The 21,914-nt window shown below is 41.1% G+C and overlaps 1 protein-coding gene across 2 annotated transcripts in view; it reads right to left on the minus strand.

Annotated features, from left to right (window-relative positions):
• The window catches only part of TRPC4 (transient receptor potential cation channel subfamily C member 4), a 576,236-nt gene that overhangs the window by 69,312 nt on the left and 485,010 nt on the right, over positions 1–21,914 (minus strand). For both annotated transcript variants that reach the window (XM_063951858.1, XM_063951857.1), the window contains exon 4: positions 18,754–19,084. In XM_063951858.1, the coding sequence (XP_063807928.1) occupies positions 18,754–19,084 (331 nt within the window). The remainder of the gene's footprint in view (positions 1–18,753; positions 19,085–21,914) is intronic.

The raw sequence follows: 21,914 nt of genomic DNA on the forward strand, positions 1-21,914 counted from the left end.
CTATTTTTATGTCTGTTTTTCAGGCACTAGCAGCACAAGTCCTTAGAGTTTGCTGATTCAATAAAACTGGGCTGGGAGATGACAAGCAAGAAACTTGTCACAAAAGTATAAACTGAAAAGATGAAAAAATGTCTTTGCTGTTCATGAGTATAAACATATAGCGCAATGCAGCACTAGTTTGCTGTTTAAGCCTCTTTACATAACATTTGTCACGGGTTTGTCTGAAAATACATTTTTTTTTGTCAGGCATGTAAAAATATGTGAAAAGTAAATGTGAAACTGCAGAAGTCAGCATATCTTTTTTTTTTACATTCTAATCCAAATCTTTTAATGGTTAGAGTTAGTTTTAACTCTTCCCAACCTAGATAGATAGATATCAAATAAATATTTCAGGAGCACATTAGCACTATATTTTCAAAAATAGTAGGAATAAAATGTTCTTTAACTGGGATGCATGTATTGGAGTTCACGGAGAATTACCACCATATGAGGAACGCAGTCCATCTCATATTATTTCTGCCACTCAAATAGTCAGAGGAAGGTGCCATTGATAGCTTGGTACAAGACTCACAGCAAGGTCCTGGTTGGTATCAGCATCCTTGTCTCTGTTTCGGATAGCAGTAACAATGTTGTTCCTAGTTTGCAAATATGTGGATTGGTCTCCTGTTATATCCAGTAGAGCATGCTCAGTAAATCCACTGACACGTTTCATTGTGCAACATAGCTTTTTCAAGGTGATCACCTAAAAAAGCTGTGTTGCAAAGCGAAACGCGAGCACCAGTAGGATATATAGTCTTCCTAGTGCCCTGCTACCTGGAAGGCACTTAGGTTTTGATAGTCATGGAGAAATCTGAACATGAACTCTATGGGAGAATTCAATTTATTACCTGCGGCCACCAATTCAATTAGTGGGATTTACCCTGCATGTTAAACCACAAATGAGGACTTTTCCATATTTACCGTGCAGAAAAGATTCATGAAACTCGAAACCTTGGCCAGACTAACCATTTGCTTTCTGGCAAATGCCAGAAGGGCCGATGTCTCGATGGGCTGGTCTGGCCCTGCAGAGAGACTAGGACTGGCTGAGCAGGACTACTTGGCTGCCAGGCTCATAGAAACAGGGGCTGGATGAGCAGACCCACTACTTGGCATGCTGTGCTCGGCTGCCTGACATATAGAGAGACTTGTGGCATGCCACCATTAGTTGGGACCATGCTATTAAACTTGAAGGAAACAATGCCGTTAGTTGGATTCCTCCTATGGAAGACAATTCTAACTATCTCTTTAGAACCATCCATTTCATAAATTAAGTTTTCTATGTTGTATCCTAAAATATTTAGAATTTTAACCTGTATGACCAAAGCTGTGCCTTTCAATCTTTGTACATTACCACAGTAACGACGCCAGGGCTTGTGACACCTTGTGCTGCCAAGAGACCCCATGTGTGCATCTCAAATGCATGCGCTCAAAAAGGTACGTGGCTTTGCATGCAGGGGGCTTGACCTCATGGGAGTCCTGTTGCTGTCACCAGATGGGGCGTGGCTTTGTGGGGCAAACCCCCGATTACTTTAATCCCAGAGACTCTTCCAGACTGCTGGCTCCTTCTCAGTGACAGCAGCTGGGTGCTGCAGGATAATGCCACACTGCAGCCAGCACATGGCTCCTGTCACTGTGGAGGAGTCTTCTTTTTTGTGTCACCCCTTGAAAGGATGACACCCGGGTGTGGCCTGTAACCCCCCTTCGTGATGCCTGTGCTTTACCAACAAATACCATATTCTCCAGGCAAAGAGCCTTGTGATAATGTATTGTCTGATGAGACACCGGGTCCAAAGTGATTCTGCAGTTATGACAACACAATTACATAATATTTATCAAGTCATTCACTTCTTTCAGCACCTTTCAGAACAATTACTTTACTAACTAGAGAAATCAAACTTAACGCTTTGTCTCTGAAAGCTAATGGGGATACGATGTGACAACTGATACTTCTGGGGGTATATTTACTAAAATTCAGTTTTGAGAAGCACTTTTGAATCTTCAAAATCACTTGAAATCAATTCCTTTTGAGTTTCTAAATTTTTGAAAATATTCCTTATTTACGAAAAATTGATTTTGCATTCGATTTTCAAAGCAAATTTGATGTGGATTCATGTTTGGAAGGGATTTTGAGTTGAATTTAGGAAATCCAGTCCTAAATCAAATCTCAAATCCCCATTGAAACCCATAGCAAAATTGAATGTAAAATCGAATAGAACTTCCTTATTGGTCCAAATGTATCACATGCACACTAATTAAAGGGGAAGCTTTCTCTCTACACTTTTTTCATACATGAAAACATAACTGATGATTAAAATTCTGTGTTTTTTAATTACAAAAAATACAGATGATATAGTTGGGGATAAACTTACTCCTAATCTGCCTTCCTGCCTGCCTTCAATTTAAAGGGGTATATGCAATTGCGGTCGAATTGCCGAAAATGTCGAAAAACGGGTCATTTTCTACACAAAAAACCTGTCGAATTTGATTCGACAATGCAATACAGTATATTTCGACAGAAAACCTGCCGTTTCATTTTCGACTTTTGGCAATTCGACTTTTTTTCAATTCGACATGTCTGCAATGTTAAAATGCAGCTTTTCGACAAAAGTATATTCAATTGAAGAATGTCGATTCGACAACAGTGCTTTTCGACAGTCATTTCGTCAATTTCATTCCGCCTCATTTTCCTGTCGTGATCTAATAAAAAAATGTAAAAACATTTTTTTTGTGCTTTTTTATTCCTAATATCTATTTATATTTGAAGGGATTATCTACTTGGTTTGTCCTTAGGAGCCACAAGTATTATTTAATCGATTTTTTAAAAGAATATAATTTTTTTAATAACTACAATAATATGGAGAGATCAGTGCATGTTTTTAGGTTGGAAGGGGTGTGAAAGTGTTAAAATTCCTGAAAAAAAATGCGTGGGGTCCCCCCTCCTAAGCATAACCAGCCTCGGGCTCTTTGAGCCGGTCCTGGTTGTAAAAATACGGGGGGGGGTAATGACAGGGGTTCCCCCGTATTTTAACAACCAGCACCAGGCTCTGCGTCCGGTCCTGGTGCCAAAAATACGGGGGACGAAAGACATAGGGGTCCCCCGTATTTTTCACACCAGCACCGGGCTCCACTAGCCAGAGAGATAATGCCACAGCCGGGGGACACTTTTATATAGGTCCCTGCAGCCGTGGCATTAAATCCCCAACTAGTTAAATCAAGGGGTCCACCCCTCCAGCCACCCAAGGGCCAGGGGTGAAGCCCGAGGTTGTCCCCCCCATCCAAGGGCAGCGGATGGGGGGCTGATAGCCATGTGTCAAAAAAAAGAATAGTTTTTTGTAGCAGAACTACAAGTCCCAGCAAGCCTCCCCTGCAAGCTGGTACTTGGAGAACCACAAGTACCAGCATGTGGAGGGAAAACGGGCCTGCTGGTACCTGTAGTTCTACTACAAAAAAATACCCAAATAAAAACAGTACACACACACCGTGACAGTATACCTTTATTACATACATGCACACCTACATACATACATACTTACCTATGTTGACACAAAGTGTCGGTCCCCTTCTCCACGTAGAATCCACGGGGTACCTGTAAATAAAATTATACTCACAACAATCCAATGTTGATCAGTCCTCTTCTTGTTTGTAATCCACGTACTTGGCAAAAAAAAAAAACGAAGAACCCGAACCATGCACTGAAAGGGGCCACATGTTTACACATGGGACCCCTTTCCCCGAATGGTGGGACATCCCGTGACTGCTGTCAAAGAGGGTCCTTTCAGCCAATCAGGGAGCGCCACATCATGGCATTCTCCTGATTGGCTGTGCATGCCTGAGCTGTCAATCAGGCGGCGCACTCAAGATACACTGTAGCGCATAGGCGCTCCATTGTATCCAATGGTGGGAACTTTGCGGTCAGCGGTAAACCACGAGGTTATGTGGGGTCACTCTTGTGGTTGCTTTTTTAGCATATGCTGGTATCTTACACAACAACCATCCCTCTGGCATTTGTCCCACAAGTTTTTTTGCAGACAGGGATTCATTGTTGAGGATGTAGGCATCATGGCCTGAATCAGGATAGCCAGTTACAGTACTTCACTCATGATTTTAACTTTCTATATATTTTCCAGCAAAATTGCCCAATATTGTGCTTTGATGCTATCTAATGTACAATAATGGAATAACTTTGATGTCTATAAGTATAAATATGTGCACTATTCAACTCATCAAGCTGCTGATGGTACTCTGATTGATTCTTCAGGGTTATATCAGACAGGTGGTTATTTGCATTGTGTAGGTAGGTGCACAACATACCATATCCTTGGGCATCCATTATTGCTACTTCCGCACTGCCCTACATGCTTTTGGGTACTTAAAAAGTCATCACTATCAATTTCCAATCATTATAATGGGTTTAGAAGCCAAAATCAAATGCCTAACATCATTCTAAACATTTGGAGATTTGAGGTTCAATTTGGAGTTCGATTTAGAGTTCGATTTAAAATCGAACTTTAGTAAATGAGGGGATTTCATGTTGGTCTATGGGAAACATTGATGTTTTAAAAAAATTAATTTCTATTGGGTTTTGAGTTGAATCTGCCTTAAGAATCAATTTGACATTCGATTTGGTCTTTAGTAAATCTGTTCAACCCAAATCAAATGGAAATCGAATTAAAACAGAACGCCAAATTACTTGAATCACCAAAATCGACATTTAGTAAATACAGACAAGAAGCCACATAGCAGTGAAGCTACACTGAGTGCACATTTAAGCTATTTTGCCTTTTGTTACCAAATTGGGAAAAACTTCTATACCTGCATTGATAAGTTTTGCCATTCTCCTTGCACCAGTAAAATCAAAGCACAATAGAAGTAAAATAAAATAAATATTTAAAGGGTGTCAGGATAGATAACACAGATTAATTGCTTTAAACGTCAAATACATATTTGGCTTCAACGTCTAATGGGGACATGTACCAAACAATAAGGGGTATATTTACTAATGTGTGGTTTATAGAAGTTGAGATGTTGCTGATAGCAACTAATAAGATTCTAGCTATTATTTTCTAGAAGGTGCTGATAAATGATAAGTAGAATCTGATTGGGTGCTGTGGGCAACATCTCCACTGACATACCTGCACTTTAGAAAATATACCCCTCAGAGAGATCACACAACCTAACTCTAGCATAAATACAACCATACAGCTACAGTGAGTGAGCTGAATGATCAGCTAGAGCAAATATCTAACAGCAGACAGCCTGTGAGCATAACATTTTTCAGATATTTTTTTCCCTTAAGAAATATACGTCTACAATACAGGAATATCAGAAGAAGCTGCCTGAAAAATGCAAGGGCTTAGATTAGGGCTCAATAGTGTTACTAATAAGGCTGGCAGCTCTATCTGAAAAATATAAGGGCCCACTATTCAAGATGTTTTTTAATCTCTTAGGAGTTACAAACCTTGATAATATCCTTAACAATAATGGTCTTTCTGTTGTGGAGTGTACCCTCAGGCTGGGCCCTCCAACACATAGCATAGATGAGAGAATGAGCATTGTTATACTCTGATGTTTGAACTATATTCATGAGTTCATACTATGAGCTACAATTTTGAACACCCTCCTTTGGCAAAGAAATACATTTCTTCTGAAGTTCTAAAAGCCAGAAAGAGATTTTCATGTATTTATACAAGACGATTTCAAATGGAAGTGTGCCCTTATAACTAACCTAAGGATTTCTACAAACACAGATATAATGATTTCTACACCATTAGTCAAAAGTCAAAACAAAACTTTATTAACTGAAAACCACAATGAAGATTACTAAGCTAATACTTAGATTGATACTCATGGTTGTGTTCCACACTAAAGGGGCTACAGAGGTCCTATATTGTTTCAAGAGTATGGATTCTTTATCCCTTTATGTCATCTTTGATACTGAGGCACAAGCTTCTCCTTGTAATACAAATTAGGTCTCCCATCTCAGAAATGCTTGGGGACAGAAGTATTTTGGATTTTTCCGTAATCTGGGATATTTGCATACCATAATGAGATATCTTGCGGATGGGACCTAAGTCTAAACACAAAATCATTTGTTTCCTATACACCTTAAACACATAGGGGTAAGTTTATTAAAGCTACTAAAAATGAAAAGAGGCGATTTTGTCCATAGCAACCAATGATAGACAGAATCTGATTGGTTGCTATGGGCAACATCAATTCTTTTTATTTTTAGAAGCTTTTGTAACAATACCCCATAGTCTGAAGGTAATTTTATAAAATATTTTTAAACATTTTCTGCATGAAATAAAGTTTCTGTACAGTGAACCAGAAAAAAGTAAAGGTATGTCTCACTCAAAAAATGTATTTCAGAATACTTTGGATATTGAATTTTCAGATATGGGAGCATCTACCTATATGTGGACACTAAATACTAAAGAGATACATAATGAGGTTTGTATTTTTAACATTTGCACCTGATACTTGTGAATGTGCTTGTGGACAATATTCTGCCATGTTTTTTACTATTTTATTGTCATACAGTATGTTTGTGAATCCAATGACTTACAGATGTGTCCACTTCCATCTAACCTCCCTTTACCTTAAACAGCCCTTCTAGTCACGCCATTCTGTGGCATGACTTGGTAGCGCTGAGAGTTTTTTCGCGCGACTATTTCCATTAAAAATGCATCTTATTCGCAAAACGATGTGATTATGATGCACAAGCAGCTTTTGCTGATTAAAATTATATGTGGCATGCTTATATTCTGTATGCAACCCGGGCTGTATCTGCATATGAAATGTTTTCCTATAAAACATTGTAATGCAGCATTTTGTATGCAGATACAGGCTTTGTACACACATTACCCCCTGAGGAAGGACTGCTAAGGCAGAAAAGTGTTGGAGCACAAACCAACACCAATCAACACCAACCACCGACCGCTAATCCCACAAAGCTACTCGCCAGCCTTCAAGTCGAGCGGCCGGTAACTCTGTAACTGGCCACGGGACCAGCGCGATCTTGCGATAGCGTGAGTTTTTGGAAGTCGGTAAAGAAACCAGTGGATCCCTAGGCAACTAGATACGTGAGAAGAGATGCTCCCCAGCAAAGCACGAACACCTGGTGGACAGAGGATAACAAATCACGGCTAACACCATTAATATCCAGGAAACGAACATCCTGAACATTGGAGGGGTAAGTTCTGCGGAGAGTGGAGGGTACGGGACATCGGCCCTCCCACACGGAACCCATCATTAATCCGTTGAAGATAACTACCACCAGCATCATCCTGCCAGATTCCAAACCTAACATTGTAACTTTGAAATTTCCTTTATGAACTAAAAACAGACAAACTACTGTAGCTTTACTCTCTGTTTTTTCCTTTTGCCATTTTATCTGTTTCTCTATTTCTTTTACTTTTTTTGTTGCTTACCACACAATATAAATTTGTGTAAACTTTGATGTTTTATTGCACCCAAAAAAATTCCTGTCACACACATTCCTATTGTGTATATATCTATAGAACACCGACAATAACACAAACCACATAGATACAAGTCAGAGCACTGCAAAACCAATCATACTTGTACTCAATCCAGTGAGGTCTGGTATCCTCATATATGCTAGCAGCACAGCAAACAATCCAAAAGGACTCTGGGGGTAATTCAGAGTTGATCACAGCAGCAAATTTGTTAGCAGATGGGCAAAACCATGTGCACTGCAGGTGAGGCAGATACAACTTTGCAGAGAGAGTTAGATTTGGGTGGGTTATTTTGTTTCTGTGCAGGGTAAATACTGGCTGCTTTATTTTTACACTGCAATTTAGATTTCAGTTTGAACACACCCCATCTAAATCGAACTCTCTCTGCACATGTTATATCTGCCTCCCCTGCAGTGCACATTGGCCCTCATTCCGAGTTGATCGCTCACTAGCTACATTTTTGCAGCCGTGCAAACGCATAGTCTCCGCCCACGGGGGAGTGTATTTTCACTTTGCAAGTGTGCGATTGCATGTGCAGCCGAGCAGGACCAAAAAGTTTTTTGCAGTTTCAGAGTAGGTCTGAACTTACTCAGCTCTTGCAATCACTTCAGCCTGTCCGGTCCCGGAATTGATGTCACACGCCCGCCCTGCAAACGCCTGGAAACGCCTGCGTTTTCCCTACCACTCCCAGAAAGTTGACACCCATAAACGCCCTCTTTCTGTCAATCTCCTTGTGATCACCCGTGCAAATGGATTCGTCACTAGAAACATTGCCCAGCAACGATGCTGTTTGTACCCGTACGACACACGTGCACATTGCGGTGCATATGCATGCGCAGTGGTAACCTGATCGCTGCACTGCGAAAATCGACAGTGTGCGATCAACTCGGAATGACCCCCATGGTTTTGCCCAACTGCTAACAAACTTGCTTTTGTGATCAACTCTGAATTAGGCCCTCTATGCACAAGACCCATCCAGCCTTACCTATCCTCATTTGAATATCTCCCCTACGATCTCCCATCATTTTAGATGGGAGATCAGGGCATGATAACAATTGATTTCTCCCCTATATTTCTACAAAAGTAGGTGAAAATGTTCATTTTCAACTAATTTTGTAGAAACTAAGGGATGACAAATAGACCCCCAAGTAACATTAAGAAAAATTTAAGTTACTGTACTTATATTCCAAAGCAGATTCAACATGCACATATATTGAGATGTATATACTTGTGCATCTTCTGCACATAATACAATGTCAAGCATACATTTTTTGTTTTATATTTTCACCACAATGACTGCAGTGAGTAAAATCACTCTACATCCCACAGTCCTACAGTAACTAATCATGCTTAAACCTTTTGAAGTTAATGAGACAGTGGCAATTTTTAACCTTGGACATTTTTAGATTCTTTGGCAATCATTCTATCATTTCAATGGATTTTAATAAACACCTGGCTCAATTATTTTCTAAATAATCAAAAACATTTTGCTTGCTCTATTATCTTTTTGTCAGACTGCCAAGGATACATCAGAAAAGGAAAAGTATATGCTACATTAATTAACTGAAACCTTGAAAATGCAGTTTACATCCAAAATAAAAAAGTTAGAAGCAAATAAATTTATATTTGAGACAAAAGTCTTCCAAGTGGACATCAAATAGTTTTTTTGTGTTTAAATACTAATCATTATAGGCATGGCAATAAAACAGGTATACTACTCTCTAATTTACTGTAGTAAGAGGAGAAAGACCACACTCCAACATTGTGGCACTTTGGGATAAGCAGGGTCAGTTACAGGTAGCTGACAAAAAACAGAAAAACCTGGGTAAATTAGGGACACGAAGCATATGGAAAGCAATAGAGATGTTATGAATTAAGAGAAACAGGAGACACCCAGTGGTGAATTCAGAGAAAAGAAAATTAATACACAAACCAGATGGCAGTCTTCATAATATCTTATCACATATGTAGGTTTATTATTACTGTGATGTTTCTGAGGTTATACCCAGGTAGGGTGATGGAAGTTCCACAGTTCTTCAATCTCATAGGTACTGATTCTGAGTCATATGCAAAGTGGCTTCAGTTGCAGGCAGCTGAGGATCCCTGACTGACTACCTTATACTAATGGCAGTATCTGTTCATCCGTTCAACTAATGCATGGTTCTTGCATGTTCAAGGTGTAAGCTGTGCCCACTGCAATCCCACAAAGTTACCACAAGTTAGAGTGGTTATGTGCAATCACATTGTCAGCACCCAGTTCTTTCCACAAAATGCCCTATTTTATGGAAAGAGAGGCCCAGCTACGTTCTGTCCTAATACTATGGATAATGTGGTGATATAGGGTAATTATCTGGGCAGAGGGGTGTATTGGTGTGGTGTCTAGGTCCTTAATTAGGATTAAAAGGCAGCTTTTCTGCTAAATAAATGAAAATGAAGCTTTATTGGCAGCATTCAACACAAATTAACAGAAAATAACAAACAACCTAGCCCTCACTTAGGGCACTAGCTCACTGCCTGACCCCTATCTGACAGGGCAGCTAGTTAGAATCACAAAGTCTCAAAGGTCTTTCCAGTCCTGTCTCTCACAGGTGTTGCTAGCCTGGCCTGGCTTGGCCTCTGGCTTCTCACTTCTCAGCCTTGCCTGCTACCTGCAGGCATAATGCAGGCTCCGGTCAGGCTTGGCTTTCCTGCCACAACTTCTCAACAGTCTTGTAGGTAAGAACCCTGGCTTCCTATCCTCCAGACACACTGGTCTCTGACTGCAGTCCCCACCTGGACTGTCTGACTGCTCCAGTCTCACCAGGGCAGCCTCTAGGTTTGGTCACACACCTCTTTTGTTCCCTATGTGGATGGTTCCCTCTAGCTACACACTGAATCCATGTGTCAGTAGTGCAATTCACCATCATACTGCCACAGTATACACAAAATTGCATAAAAACCCTTTTAGCAAAAACTCACTACTCTAAAAAATGAAGCCAGATTTAGAGCAAGATGATGTTAATACCAGTAATGAAAAAAGATGCAGAATTACAGGACCATCTATGCACTTCTGCAGGAGACATCTACAGCGGTTATGTGTTAATCAAGCAAATACACATCCCAGAATATCAAGGTCATGTATAAAGTTTCTGAACCCACCCTGGTTACTTATCTTTTATGGATCTTAGTTACTTTGAAAAATGGGTCTTTGTGGGTGAGCGCTTGGCAGAAGCTTCACTGACCAATAAACAGATCAACTTGATAGTGTTTCATAAGCAATAATATATACGGTGATGTGATCATAGAACACTAAGTGTAGCAGTAATCATAGTAACAGATCTGTCTCCTAGGAGGGCAACATTGCCACCTGCAGAGCACGTCTGTTCTCTCAGTGGTTTTATGAGTAAGACACTGATGTTTGGGTCATGTCCAGATCTAAACATTAACGAGCATTAAGAGGATATTGTGAAATGATCTCTGATATGTTTTTTCCATCAACCGCGTATCATTTGAGGGACTTACTGATGCTGACAGACTGAATAAAGTAACGTATACAGAGTATAATGGCTGCACATTGTTTTCTCATTATTTGTTGTTTACTTACATGTACTGTATGTCATGAAGGCCAAGATTGTTAGACTGATCATTTGAAAATAGAGAAAATTACAAATTAATAAGTGGTCAAGCTATTAACTTACTTAGATCTTTTAAATCCCATATAGGTGATTTAAAAATAAAACTTAGAAAAAAAACACATTGATAAACATTAACAATTTTAATCCAACTGTATTTCGATACTCAATGGAACATTTTATCTTGGCTTTTATAAAGATTTATCAAAATCCTTGCTTAGAGGCTTTAGTTGCTATGAGGCTGCAGTTATCATTACCTCCTATCATCAACAAAGATCAAACCAGGTACATTCAGGGAAAGAAGTTCAGCTTTAACTATCAAGAACATTCTAGCTGTTAGAAAACATCTTCCAAGGTAAAAGTCTTCAATTTAATCACAAAAAACGCTTTGATCTCATATCATGGCACAGTTTTTTTAATCCCTTCTCAAATATGCCTCTGATATATTTGTTCACATTTTAGTCACCATTTATTGAGTTGCTACAGTGTAACTCATACATTAGCAAATCTTGCTGCTGCTTCTTTCTGCTATTGCATCAGAGCCACTAATGGTGAATGTAAGCACCAGTGACAGATCGTTGGCTATTAGAACAGCTACTAAAGAATGTAAACTAGCCAGGGGCATATTAATGCCCAAGGGGGCCAGTGTGCAGCAGGTCCCCTCCTCTGAGCAGCAGGACCCCTCCGAGCCCTGCATCCCATCTTGTACCTGCAAGCGGGTCCCTCCTTCTCTGTGGCGCCATCTTTCCAGTGATATTCGGGAAGATGGTGCATGCACACAAGAGGGCAAAGGCCACAGTGCCAGAGTCTTTTCTTTCACTGAACAATGCCATCATCCTGAAGATGTAAGTGGAAAGATGGTGCCATAGAAGAGGAGGGATCCGCTTTCTGGCATAAGGTAAGTATACTCTTGGTATCACACACCTTGCACTCATTACAATTACACCTATGAAACTAGCCTTATTTTCTATTGTTTTATCTCATCCAGAACCTTTTCAGGAATATTTCTAGAAAATGTAACTTTTTCAGAAACGTTTTCCAAATATAAAAACAAAATAAGTATATCCAAATGTCTTCTTCTTGCTCATCCTGGTTTTACTTCTAGAAAACTATTTTCAAATTAGCTGCTAATAAAATGAATTATGTGGGGATTTATAGTTCTCTGTGTTTAATTGACTTACGCTCCACAGAGAACATCAAAATTAGAATTTTTCAGACTTATCTTCACTAATCTGCAATGAAGACCTTAAATTGACTGTTTTCCCAAACTCACTTATCCTGCTCAAATGTTCCCATTGGTCTTACTCAGCTAGAAATCCATGAATATACTAACCATTTTTAAGTCTTGCATGGTAAGGCAAAAAGCAAATAATTCTTAAAATTGAAAGCAAGTAAAGCTCAAGGGGCAATAAACCTCAGCGTTGCAACTTTTTCTTACTCAGCTATATTTACAATTGCTACAGACTATCTACCAGCTACAGAAATCTGTGCAAATAGAGTACTGTACTGTACAGTAACTGGCTTGAATAAGTGTGTGCTCCAAACTGTTTTGCAGCTTAATTACACCTGCAAAGGTCAGATTCTGTACACAGTATAGCCTCAAATATCTTATGTAACAATACAGTGTTAGGCACTAGGGGGGTTATGGTTAGGCTTGTTAGGGTTATGCCGCAGGGAGGGGGTGTTAGGTTTAGAAACAGCGTAACTAGAAGAGCTGTTTAATGTGCAGGGAGGCTAGATGTTATACCCCTTTCAGACTTACATAGCCACGTCGCACCCGGGAATATGTACACAGGTGCTTCCCAGGTGCGATCCGGCTTGAGACCCCTTTCAGACTTGCGGCCTGACCTGGCATATTGCCGGGTTGGTGACGTCAACGCTGATGCTACTGGAGGCGGCGCTTGGAGATAATCATCTCCAAGCGCTGCCTCCTCCTATGCAGAGAACAGGTGCCAGGTCACCTTGACCCGGCTTACCCATTCACACTGCACGCATCCCAGGTCAATTCCGGCTTCAACCCAGGTTGCAACCTGGGATGAAATGCTAGGACGCTCAACCCGGGATATTCCTTTAGGATCCATTCAGACTAAGCAAAATCCAGGGGTTGATGCGTGTTCACGTGCAATAACTTGGGAAATTTTTGCTAGTCTGAAAGGGTTATAAGTGGACACATCTGTAAATTTTGATACTTGTAAACTACATGCGGAGAAGCAGCTGCTGTGTGAAAATACAGTATGTGAAAGCAGCAGAAGGCATCTGTAGTAGAAAGACACCCACTGCTGGCTTTTGTGATCCGCTGCTGCATCCAAAATACAGCATCGGATCATCTATGTGAACATCAGTCAACTGAATAACCCTCTGGTTACTCTGGATAGCCATGAAATTCACTCCAGATCCAGTAAAGCTACAGTATGCCCAAAGAGGCAGCCAGTGGCCTAGAACATAACTAGAAAATGGGACTAACACGCCCCCTATCCTGTAATGCATGCCATCTTTGCCCCTTCTCTGCCCCCCCCCCCCATATGGCAGCAGCATATCAATCACACAGTATAGGGGGCACTGGGATCATTATCACATGCGTAGTACATAAGCTTCTGATCAAAGCAGACTATAAAATATCGTAATTGGGGTTTTTGGTTTAGTACCATGGTGTCTACTGTATAACTGAAAAGCTGCTGACTCAAATTCATAGTTTCAACATGAAATGTGCTTTTGAAGTTAAAATCATTAAAAAAATGTTTTTGCATTTTTTCAGCTCAAATTGCATTATTTTCTTATTCGAACAGTGAACACTACTGTGTTTGAGGTTGAAGTCAGATATACATGTATAGTAAACAGGCTTTAAATTCTTTACAATGTATCTACACTCTATCTATCTAACCTATATCTAGTACATACTGTACATACATACACGGAGGAGGAGACCTCAGTGATTTTGAAAGATAATTGATTGTTGGTGCACATTTGTCAAGAGAGCTTGTTTTGCTACAGTTGTCTAGGGTAAAGTCAGAAGGGATATTGAGGGAAATACATAATCAGAAATGGCAGCAGTGGGCAGAAATGCATGTTCTAATACTGTGGTAACAATGCATTTATTTGAAGAGTAAGGAAAAGCCACTGAAAATCAATTAACTGCAAAATTCATGTTTATATCCCATATGTCATTGCCTCCTCAATCATCAGACATAAACTCAATCCAGTATTTAGGACAGATTTTGCAATGATGCATAAACGCTTTCCATCACCATCAGCCAGGCATCAGCAGAGTGACTTTTTATGTTAAATGGAGTTCTGCATTGCTCTGGCACTTTTTGGGGTCGATCCTATTAGGTGCAAGTTACTGTTGCAATGGCATGGAAATGCCGGAAACAGCACCGCAACTCACCCCCCTCACAGCCCAATATCACTCAGCCTTTCAGGTGTTTGTACACAGCCCTATGATAGTGTAAAATATAGCCACACTTACTTGTATAGTAAGCCGACTCGTGGCAAGTAGGATCGTCCCCTTAGATATCATTCTCCTCAATATCATAACGTATATGGGGAGATGTACTGTATCTAGCCTTGGAGAGAGATAAAATGGGTAGTTTCCCAAAGCATCCAATCAGTTGCTAACTGTGATATATCTAGCACAGTTTTTGAAATGACAGAAGCTGATTAGTTGTTTTGGGAAACCACCCCCTTTATCTGTCTCCAAGGCTTGATATATGGCCCCCACAAATCCATAACCTCATTAAGTGACTCAATATTTACAATTCCATTTTTTCATCCACAACCTGTATATATGCATCACGCTAAATCAACACATCTGCTCACCACCTCTTCTTGAACCCCAGCAGACAACACCTGAAAATGCTCCAAACACACAATATGAGAAACCCTGCTATAAGTAGATCTAAGCCAGTATATGAAGGGCAGAGGCTTTACCAGGTGTGGTGATACTCGGTGTACACTCATCATTGCCTGTCCCCCCCCACAGATGGCCAAAAGGGGTGTGGTCTAATAAAAGGGGCGTGGTCTTGCTGGGATCTGTACTACGTTACTCCAGGGGGAAGGGGGGGGGTTTAGTTCAGCATCTCCAGAGATGCTGGCTGCCCCCAAAGACTGGGCAGTTGGCTGTGTGCAATGCTGCTGGGCCGGCTCTTCATCTATGACAGGAGCCGAGTCCTGCAGGAGGATATCACACTGCAGCAACTGGCTCGCCCCCTGAACCCAGCTTGTGATGAAACTGATGAAGGGGTCCCCTTGGTAGAGGACCTTCCTCCCAATCTGCAATCTTCATAAAACTCCATGAAACATAAAATCTTCACCTCACACACAATCCTGTCTGAAGTGCTGAACAGGTACGTTTAATTTATAACTAGCTCATGTGCCCAGTTTCAATTTGCCTTTTTACCCCCTTAGGAGATGATTTAAAAAAAATCCCTGCTTAGTGGGTGGCTGCAAATAACTGTCACAGTTTCCAGACCACCCAGCAGGTCACATGTTCCACGTCATCCAGCAGGTGCACAGGGAGAGTTCACCAACTGTCACATTTTCCAGTGCACAATGGTGATGCAGGGTAAGTGGCAAGCAGCCTTTTTGACACATAGGTGGTCATTCCGAGTTGTTCGCTCGCAAGCTGCTTTTAGCAGCTTTGCACACGCTAAGCCGCCGCCTACTGGGAGTGAATCTTAGCATAGTAAAATTGCGAACGAAAGATTAGCAGAATTGCGAATAGACACTTCTTAGCAGTTTCTGAGTAGCTCCACACTTACTCGGCAACTGCGATTAGTTCAGTCAGTTTCATTCCTGGTTTGACGTCACAAACACTCCCAGCGTTCGCCCAGACACTCCCCCGTTTCTTCAGACACTCCTGCGTTTTTCCCAGAAACGGCAGCGTTTTTTCACACACACCCATAAAACGGCCAGTTTCCGCCCAGAAACACCCACTTCCTGTCAATCACACTCCGATCACCAGAACGAAGAAAAAACCTCGTAATGCCGTGAGTAAAATTCCTAACTGCATAGCAAATTTACTTGGCGCAGTCGCAGTGCGAACATTGTGCATGCGCAATTAGCGGAAAATCGCTGCGATGCGAAGAAAATTACCGAGCGAACAACTCGGAATGAGGGCCATAACTCAGAAAGGATGCCACTAATTACAACACCAATATTTTTCAGCCAATCTACAGACGAAGACCTTTAATTTGGTATTCATAGAATGCCATCATAGAGAACGGCATCATAGAAATAAGTCACTCATAAAAGTTGTCCTTCTGCTATTAACATATAGATTTTATAAATATGTTTTCATTTAAAAGTGCAGACACTAACTAACTATCCCGCAGTTGCTACATATACTGAGCACCATTAAACCAAAGATAGAAATGTTATTGCTTATCACTTGTTTTGCTTTTTTATCTGGTTTGACTCCAGATATAGATTCCAATTATAGCGGGTTATCTTTGTATTTATATACACCAAACAATGCTGCTCTGTTTGATTTGGCCACATAGAATGATGTTTGTTAAAGCAGCAATTTATTGTGTTTCTGAAGAAGTACAAGTGTTTTTTATTGGGCCCACAGCTCATAAAAGTCAACGGGCCTAACACAGTTTGCTTAACAGAATTCAGGGGTTATCTAGATGATCACATAAACAAAATCTACATTAAAAAAAAAAGAAGTATTATGCAGCAAATGAAATGCAATAACGTCCCAGAACATTAAGTTAGAGGTAAGAAAAAATAATGGTAAATTTAAAAATAGGAAAACTGTAATGAAATCCAAATAAACATCTACAAGCTCTTGTGCCATACCTGGCAATTGCACTATTATCCACCACACAAGGTCTTCTCCACATCTGTCAAATCCAGCCCTAATCGAAAAAACAGAACACCCACAAGTGGGAACAGTCCCTGTCAGTCAGCATGCCGACTGTCGGGCTTTTCACCGTGCGGGATTCCGGTGTTTGTATAACCACATCCCGAACAGTTAGGTGAAGGCACTCCATGACCAAGATCTTCCCTCATTTTTCTTTCACCCCAATTGAGGTGCACAGTAAAGTGAGCAAATTATTTCCTACTGTATTAAACTGTAATGGGTTCAGCTGGACATCACAGAGCTACAGATGGGTCCACGGTTATCTTGACTAGTTTGCTGCGCCTAGGCACAACATGGTTTATTAACATAAACCCTTCATCTATTGTTCTCAGCTGCAATACAATACAGAGAACAATACAGCAGGGGATTAAGTCATTACAGCAGGGGATTAAGTCCGACTGGCCAGTCTCAATTAATCCTATTAAAGGTCAAGATAAACGTGGACCCATCTGCATTCGCTCGCAAATCCCTCAGAATTGAATTTGCCCCTATATGTTCTGCTTAGGGCTATATCAGTCTATGGGGTATATCAACAACAAAAATTACACTATACAAATCATAACTTTTTCAATCAAAAATGTCCCTATGGTTATTATTCTCCTCACATGAGTGACTTTTACATAATCAGTTGATTTGATTTCATAAAAGTTTATTTTTTTTTTATTTTATTTTTTTTGGGGGGGGAATACCCAGATAACATGTGTTTTTTCCAATGTTACATTCAGAACTTGCTATGCTTTAATAGGTGTCTATAGTTGTCTGGAACTAGGGGCACCGAAAAAGGGGGAGCAGATCCAGATTATGCACGTAATTGCACCCCATGAAGATGCAGCAATCATGTCATGCATTGCGGCAGTGCACACCATAGTACTGTATGCAAAAAGAGGTCACAGCAGCGCCCTCTGTAGCACCCAAAGCCTTGCTAACTCTGTCTGGAACATTACTATTTTATGCACATTAATCTATCTATATAAGGATACTTTTAAATTTGCTATATGTGTTGAACATTGATTCAGATTTGTATATAAACCCGATGGTATACATAAAAATCCAATGTTTGGGGGCCTGCACATGTGCAGAACAGGTCCTGTGTGATCGCACACAGTCCCCCTTACACGCAGTATGATTGTCATACTGTGGCATTTGAAGGGGGGGGGGGCAGCTACTGAGACTGTTTTATGAAATTGGGGCTTGTCGCCCCGATTTGTAGCCCAGGGTCTGCTTCATCGTACACAGACTGCCTGGCCCCCGCAGAGGGGTTCCGAGGGCAGAGTCCATTGTGTCTTCCGATGCAGCAGTCAGATTGCAGATGCTGGCAGGAGGTGTCTATTTCCTACAGGCGCCCCCTACAGTATAAGAGGATTTGTTGTACCGTATTGCGCAGCCGCTTCCTTGCGGCTGTGCAGTACCAATGAGATCAGAATCAGAACCATTATTACAATGTACAGTATTTCCTACTGTAAACCACATCTATATGCAACTACTGACAAAACCAAACAGCTGTTGTACATTATAGATAAAACCTCACAGTGAATTTGTATAGTATTACTTATTCGATTAAATGCATTTGAATTAAGATATTAGCAAACATGCAGTAAAGGCACAAATGACAATCTCTCTGGACTGGACAACAAAACATGTACAGTACACATAAAAAAGTATGTGATGTAATAATTATATCTTATTTCTGTAAACATTAAGCTTCAGCTGGATTGAAAAGCTATTTGTGTATGAACTGTATTTCATTTAGTAATTCATTTACCCAAAACCCACGGTAATATCAACCACTCAATGCTGGCTGGTGCAGGTCCTGGATGGTTTGTGTTCTCTTTATTTTGTGAAGCACGCAATAAGAGGATCAGGAAAGTCAAGTAGGATGCAGTGTGGCAGATGAATTTGATGAACGGCTTCCTAATAAAGAGTCCGAGGTTGCTTTTGGGAGCTATCAAGTAACACACAGAGAAGACAGGGAAAAGTATTCCTATTATTACACATGTCGCCATCTTTACTGCCCAATGTCGTCTCCTCCAGCCTGGAAACTCATCATACCAGCGTGATGCAAGCAGCTGCTGACAGTTAGGTTGAGCGACAAACTATAAAACAAAACAAAAAGAATAAATTACTTAATACAAGTGTCATAAACTGCTGTTGCGTACAGTAACTACAGTATAATTTTTTGTGGTTCTGGGATATAACAGTTATTGTTTTGTTACTTTTGGATAGTGTTAATAGCTTCAAACTTGTCACAGCTTTGCATAATTGATCATTCTTCCAGGTACAGGTTATGCAAAGAGGTCTAAGTGCTTATTGTACAGTACATTGGGATTTAATTTGTGCGCAGGAATTCAGACATTGGGTGCATGTGCGGTTTTCCAAGGAAGCAAACAGATTTAATCACGCACAGAGGAAGTAAGAGAGACCATAACATAACTCATGCATCATGTATGTCTGTGATTCATAATGCATATTAATATCATAATGCCTGGGATTATCAACTGTCTGGGATTCCTCTGGACAGTCCAGAAATCAGCTGCACTGTTCAGAGTCTGGTGGCTGCCCAATCCCAGATGGACGGTGTCCGGAATTCCAATGAGGCCAGAGCTGGATCAGCATCAGCACAGAAGGCTGGCTGGTGACATTGACAATAATGTCATTGGCTATAGCGCTGTGCTGATCAAGCCCTCCCGCTGGTCCACCTCCTACTCTGTGTTGCAGGCATAGTGCAGCATGGACAGCAAGATATTGTGCTAAAAACTAAAGGGAAGAGGAATCGGAGCTTGGTAGAGCATATGCAATAATGATCAGTTAGAAGACATCATAGGAATGAGGGGGCTGGAGAGACACAGCGGGGATGGTGCTGAAAAGAGGCAGAGTAGGCTGAAGCTGGAGAGACACAAGGTTGACTGAAGATGGAGAGATGTAGGGGAGCTGGAGGGACAGAAGTAGGGCTGGAGATGGAAAGAGATTCAGCGGGGGCATGAGCTGGAGAAATGTAGGGGATAAAGCTGGTGAAACACAGGGGGAGCTTGAGTGAGAAAGATACAGTGGGCTGAGGCTTGTGAAATAGTGGGGTGCTGGAGCTGGAGACACACAGGGAACTGGAGTGGGAATGAGAGCAGAGGGCTGGAGATGGAGAGACACAAGGGAGGCTGGAGTTGAAGAGACTTAGGAGGGGCTGACTTTGGAGAGACAAAAGAGGGCTGGACATGGAGATACACAAAGGGGGCTAAGGCTGGTGAGATACAGGGGGGCTGTAGCTGGAGAGACACAAGGTGGCTGGAGCTGGAGTGATGTAAGGGGATTGGTGTTAGGAAGACAAAGAAGGGCTGTAGCTGGACAGACATGGTGAGTGGAGATGGAAACTGGAGCTTTAAAGACATAGGGGCTCAAGCTGGGAGCTGGAGTGATGCAATGGAGCTAAAGTCAAAGAAGTGGAGGGAAGCTGGAGAGACACAGGGGAGCTAGGGCTGGAGAGATGCAGGGGGGCTGGAGATGGAGTCACACATGGGGACTTGATTTGGAGGCTGGGGCAGCAGTTGGAAAGACATGGGGCTTTAGCTGAAGAGACATAGTGGCTGGAGCTTTAGAGACATGGGGGCTGGAGCTGGGAGCTGGAAAGATGCAAGGGGGCTGGAGCTGAAGAGACAGGGGGACATTGGGGCATGCAAGGGCGCATGAAAATAACTGTGTGGGTTGGCATATCAGGGCATTATGAGGCTCTGAGACATATTTAGGGGCACTTTATTAGTGTGGGTAGAAAATGGCCTGAAAACTGACAATAAAAGGGCTATAACCAAACTAATGTTTTGGCCATACCCAGTGGTTACACCCTCTGTCAGTAACCTTAATAGTAGCTTATTTGATTGCAGAAAATGTATTTATTTAACTCTATCTGTGGAAGTTTAGTAACATATAAATCTGATAGCAGCCAAATATGTTTTTAGACCAACATGGTAATGGAATGGATATAACAGAAAATGTCTTTTTGTAGCCTGGCTAAAGAATAACATTGCAACCAATATTTTATAAATGTATAAAATCACAGAACAAAACCTGCTGCATTTTAGACACATTACTCATCTTTCCTGACACAAAAAGCAGCAAAACCCTTTTGCCGAAACAACCTATGTTAACATTATACTAAATGCCAAGTTCAATAAAACTGTATGTTAAACATTAAAATAATGTTCTTGTTGAGAACTTATATACTAAAATTGTAGATCCAGGATAGAGACAAGCAGAGCAGTATCAGACAGTGAGCATTACAGTGAGGTTCCCTCTAAGCTGGACAATCTGGAAAAGAAAGGTGAAAGATGTATCTAATGAGGACTCACCCTGAATGGTCGTATTATTTATAACATGTTCAATTCTCTAGTATGATCATGTGTAGGCTACTGTGTTTAGCAGAAAATGTGCAGAGCTAGTCCCTAATTCAGAGGTGCACGCAATTCCCGTTGTGGCTACATCTTTTTTCGCTGTACGAAAATATCCTGCCAGGTTGTGTACTCAGACACCCATAATCGGCACCTCAGTTCTGCAACTTGTGTATGAAGACACAACATCGGTCGCACATTGGATCTCTGAGTAAGCCTCAGGATTTTCAGAATCTGAACTAAAATGAATCTGAACTAAAATGGTGGAACCAGTGAATCTGTGTCAGAAGATGCACGTCCCGAAAATAATAGTAACACATCTGTGTTTGTGTAACCATTCCCCATATCCTCCTCCAAATGGCCACCAATCAATCACTCTGCATCTTAGTCCTCTCTGTGACTGTCATCTCAAAACCATCGTGGCATGTACGCAGTGCGACTCAGCTGCACGGGCAGTACTATAACCATCTGCCAGCTGAGTTTGAATTGGCACTGATTGCACCTCTGAGTCAGGCCCCTGCTCTCTGCTCCTCATTATTTTACAATGGGT

The sequence above is a fragment of the Pseudophryne corroboree genome, chromosome 2 (assembly GCF_028390025.1).
Source record: "Pseudophryne corroboree isolate aPseCor3 chromosome 2, aPseCor3.hap2, whole genome shotgun sequence".
Classification (NCBI taxonomy): Eukaryota; Metazoa; Chordata; class Amphibia; order Anura; family Myobatrachidae; genus Pseudophryne; species Pseudophryne corroboree.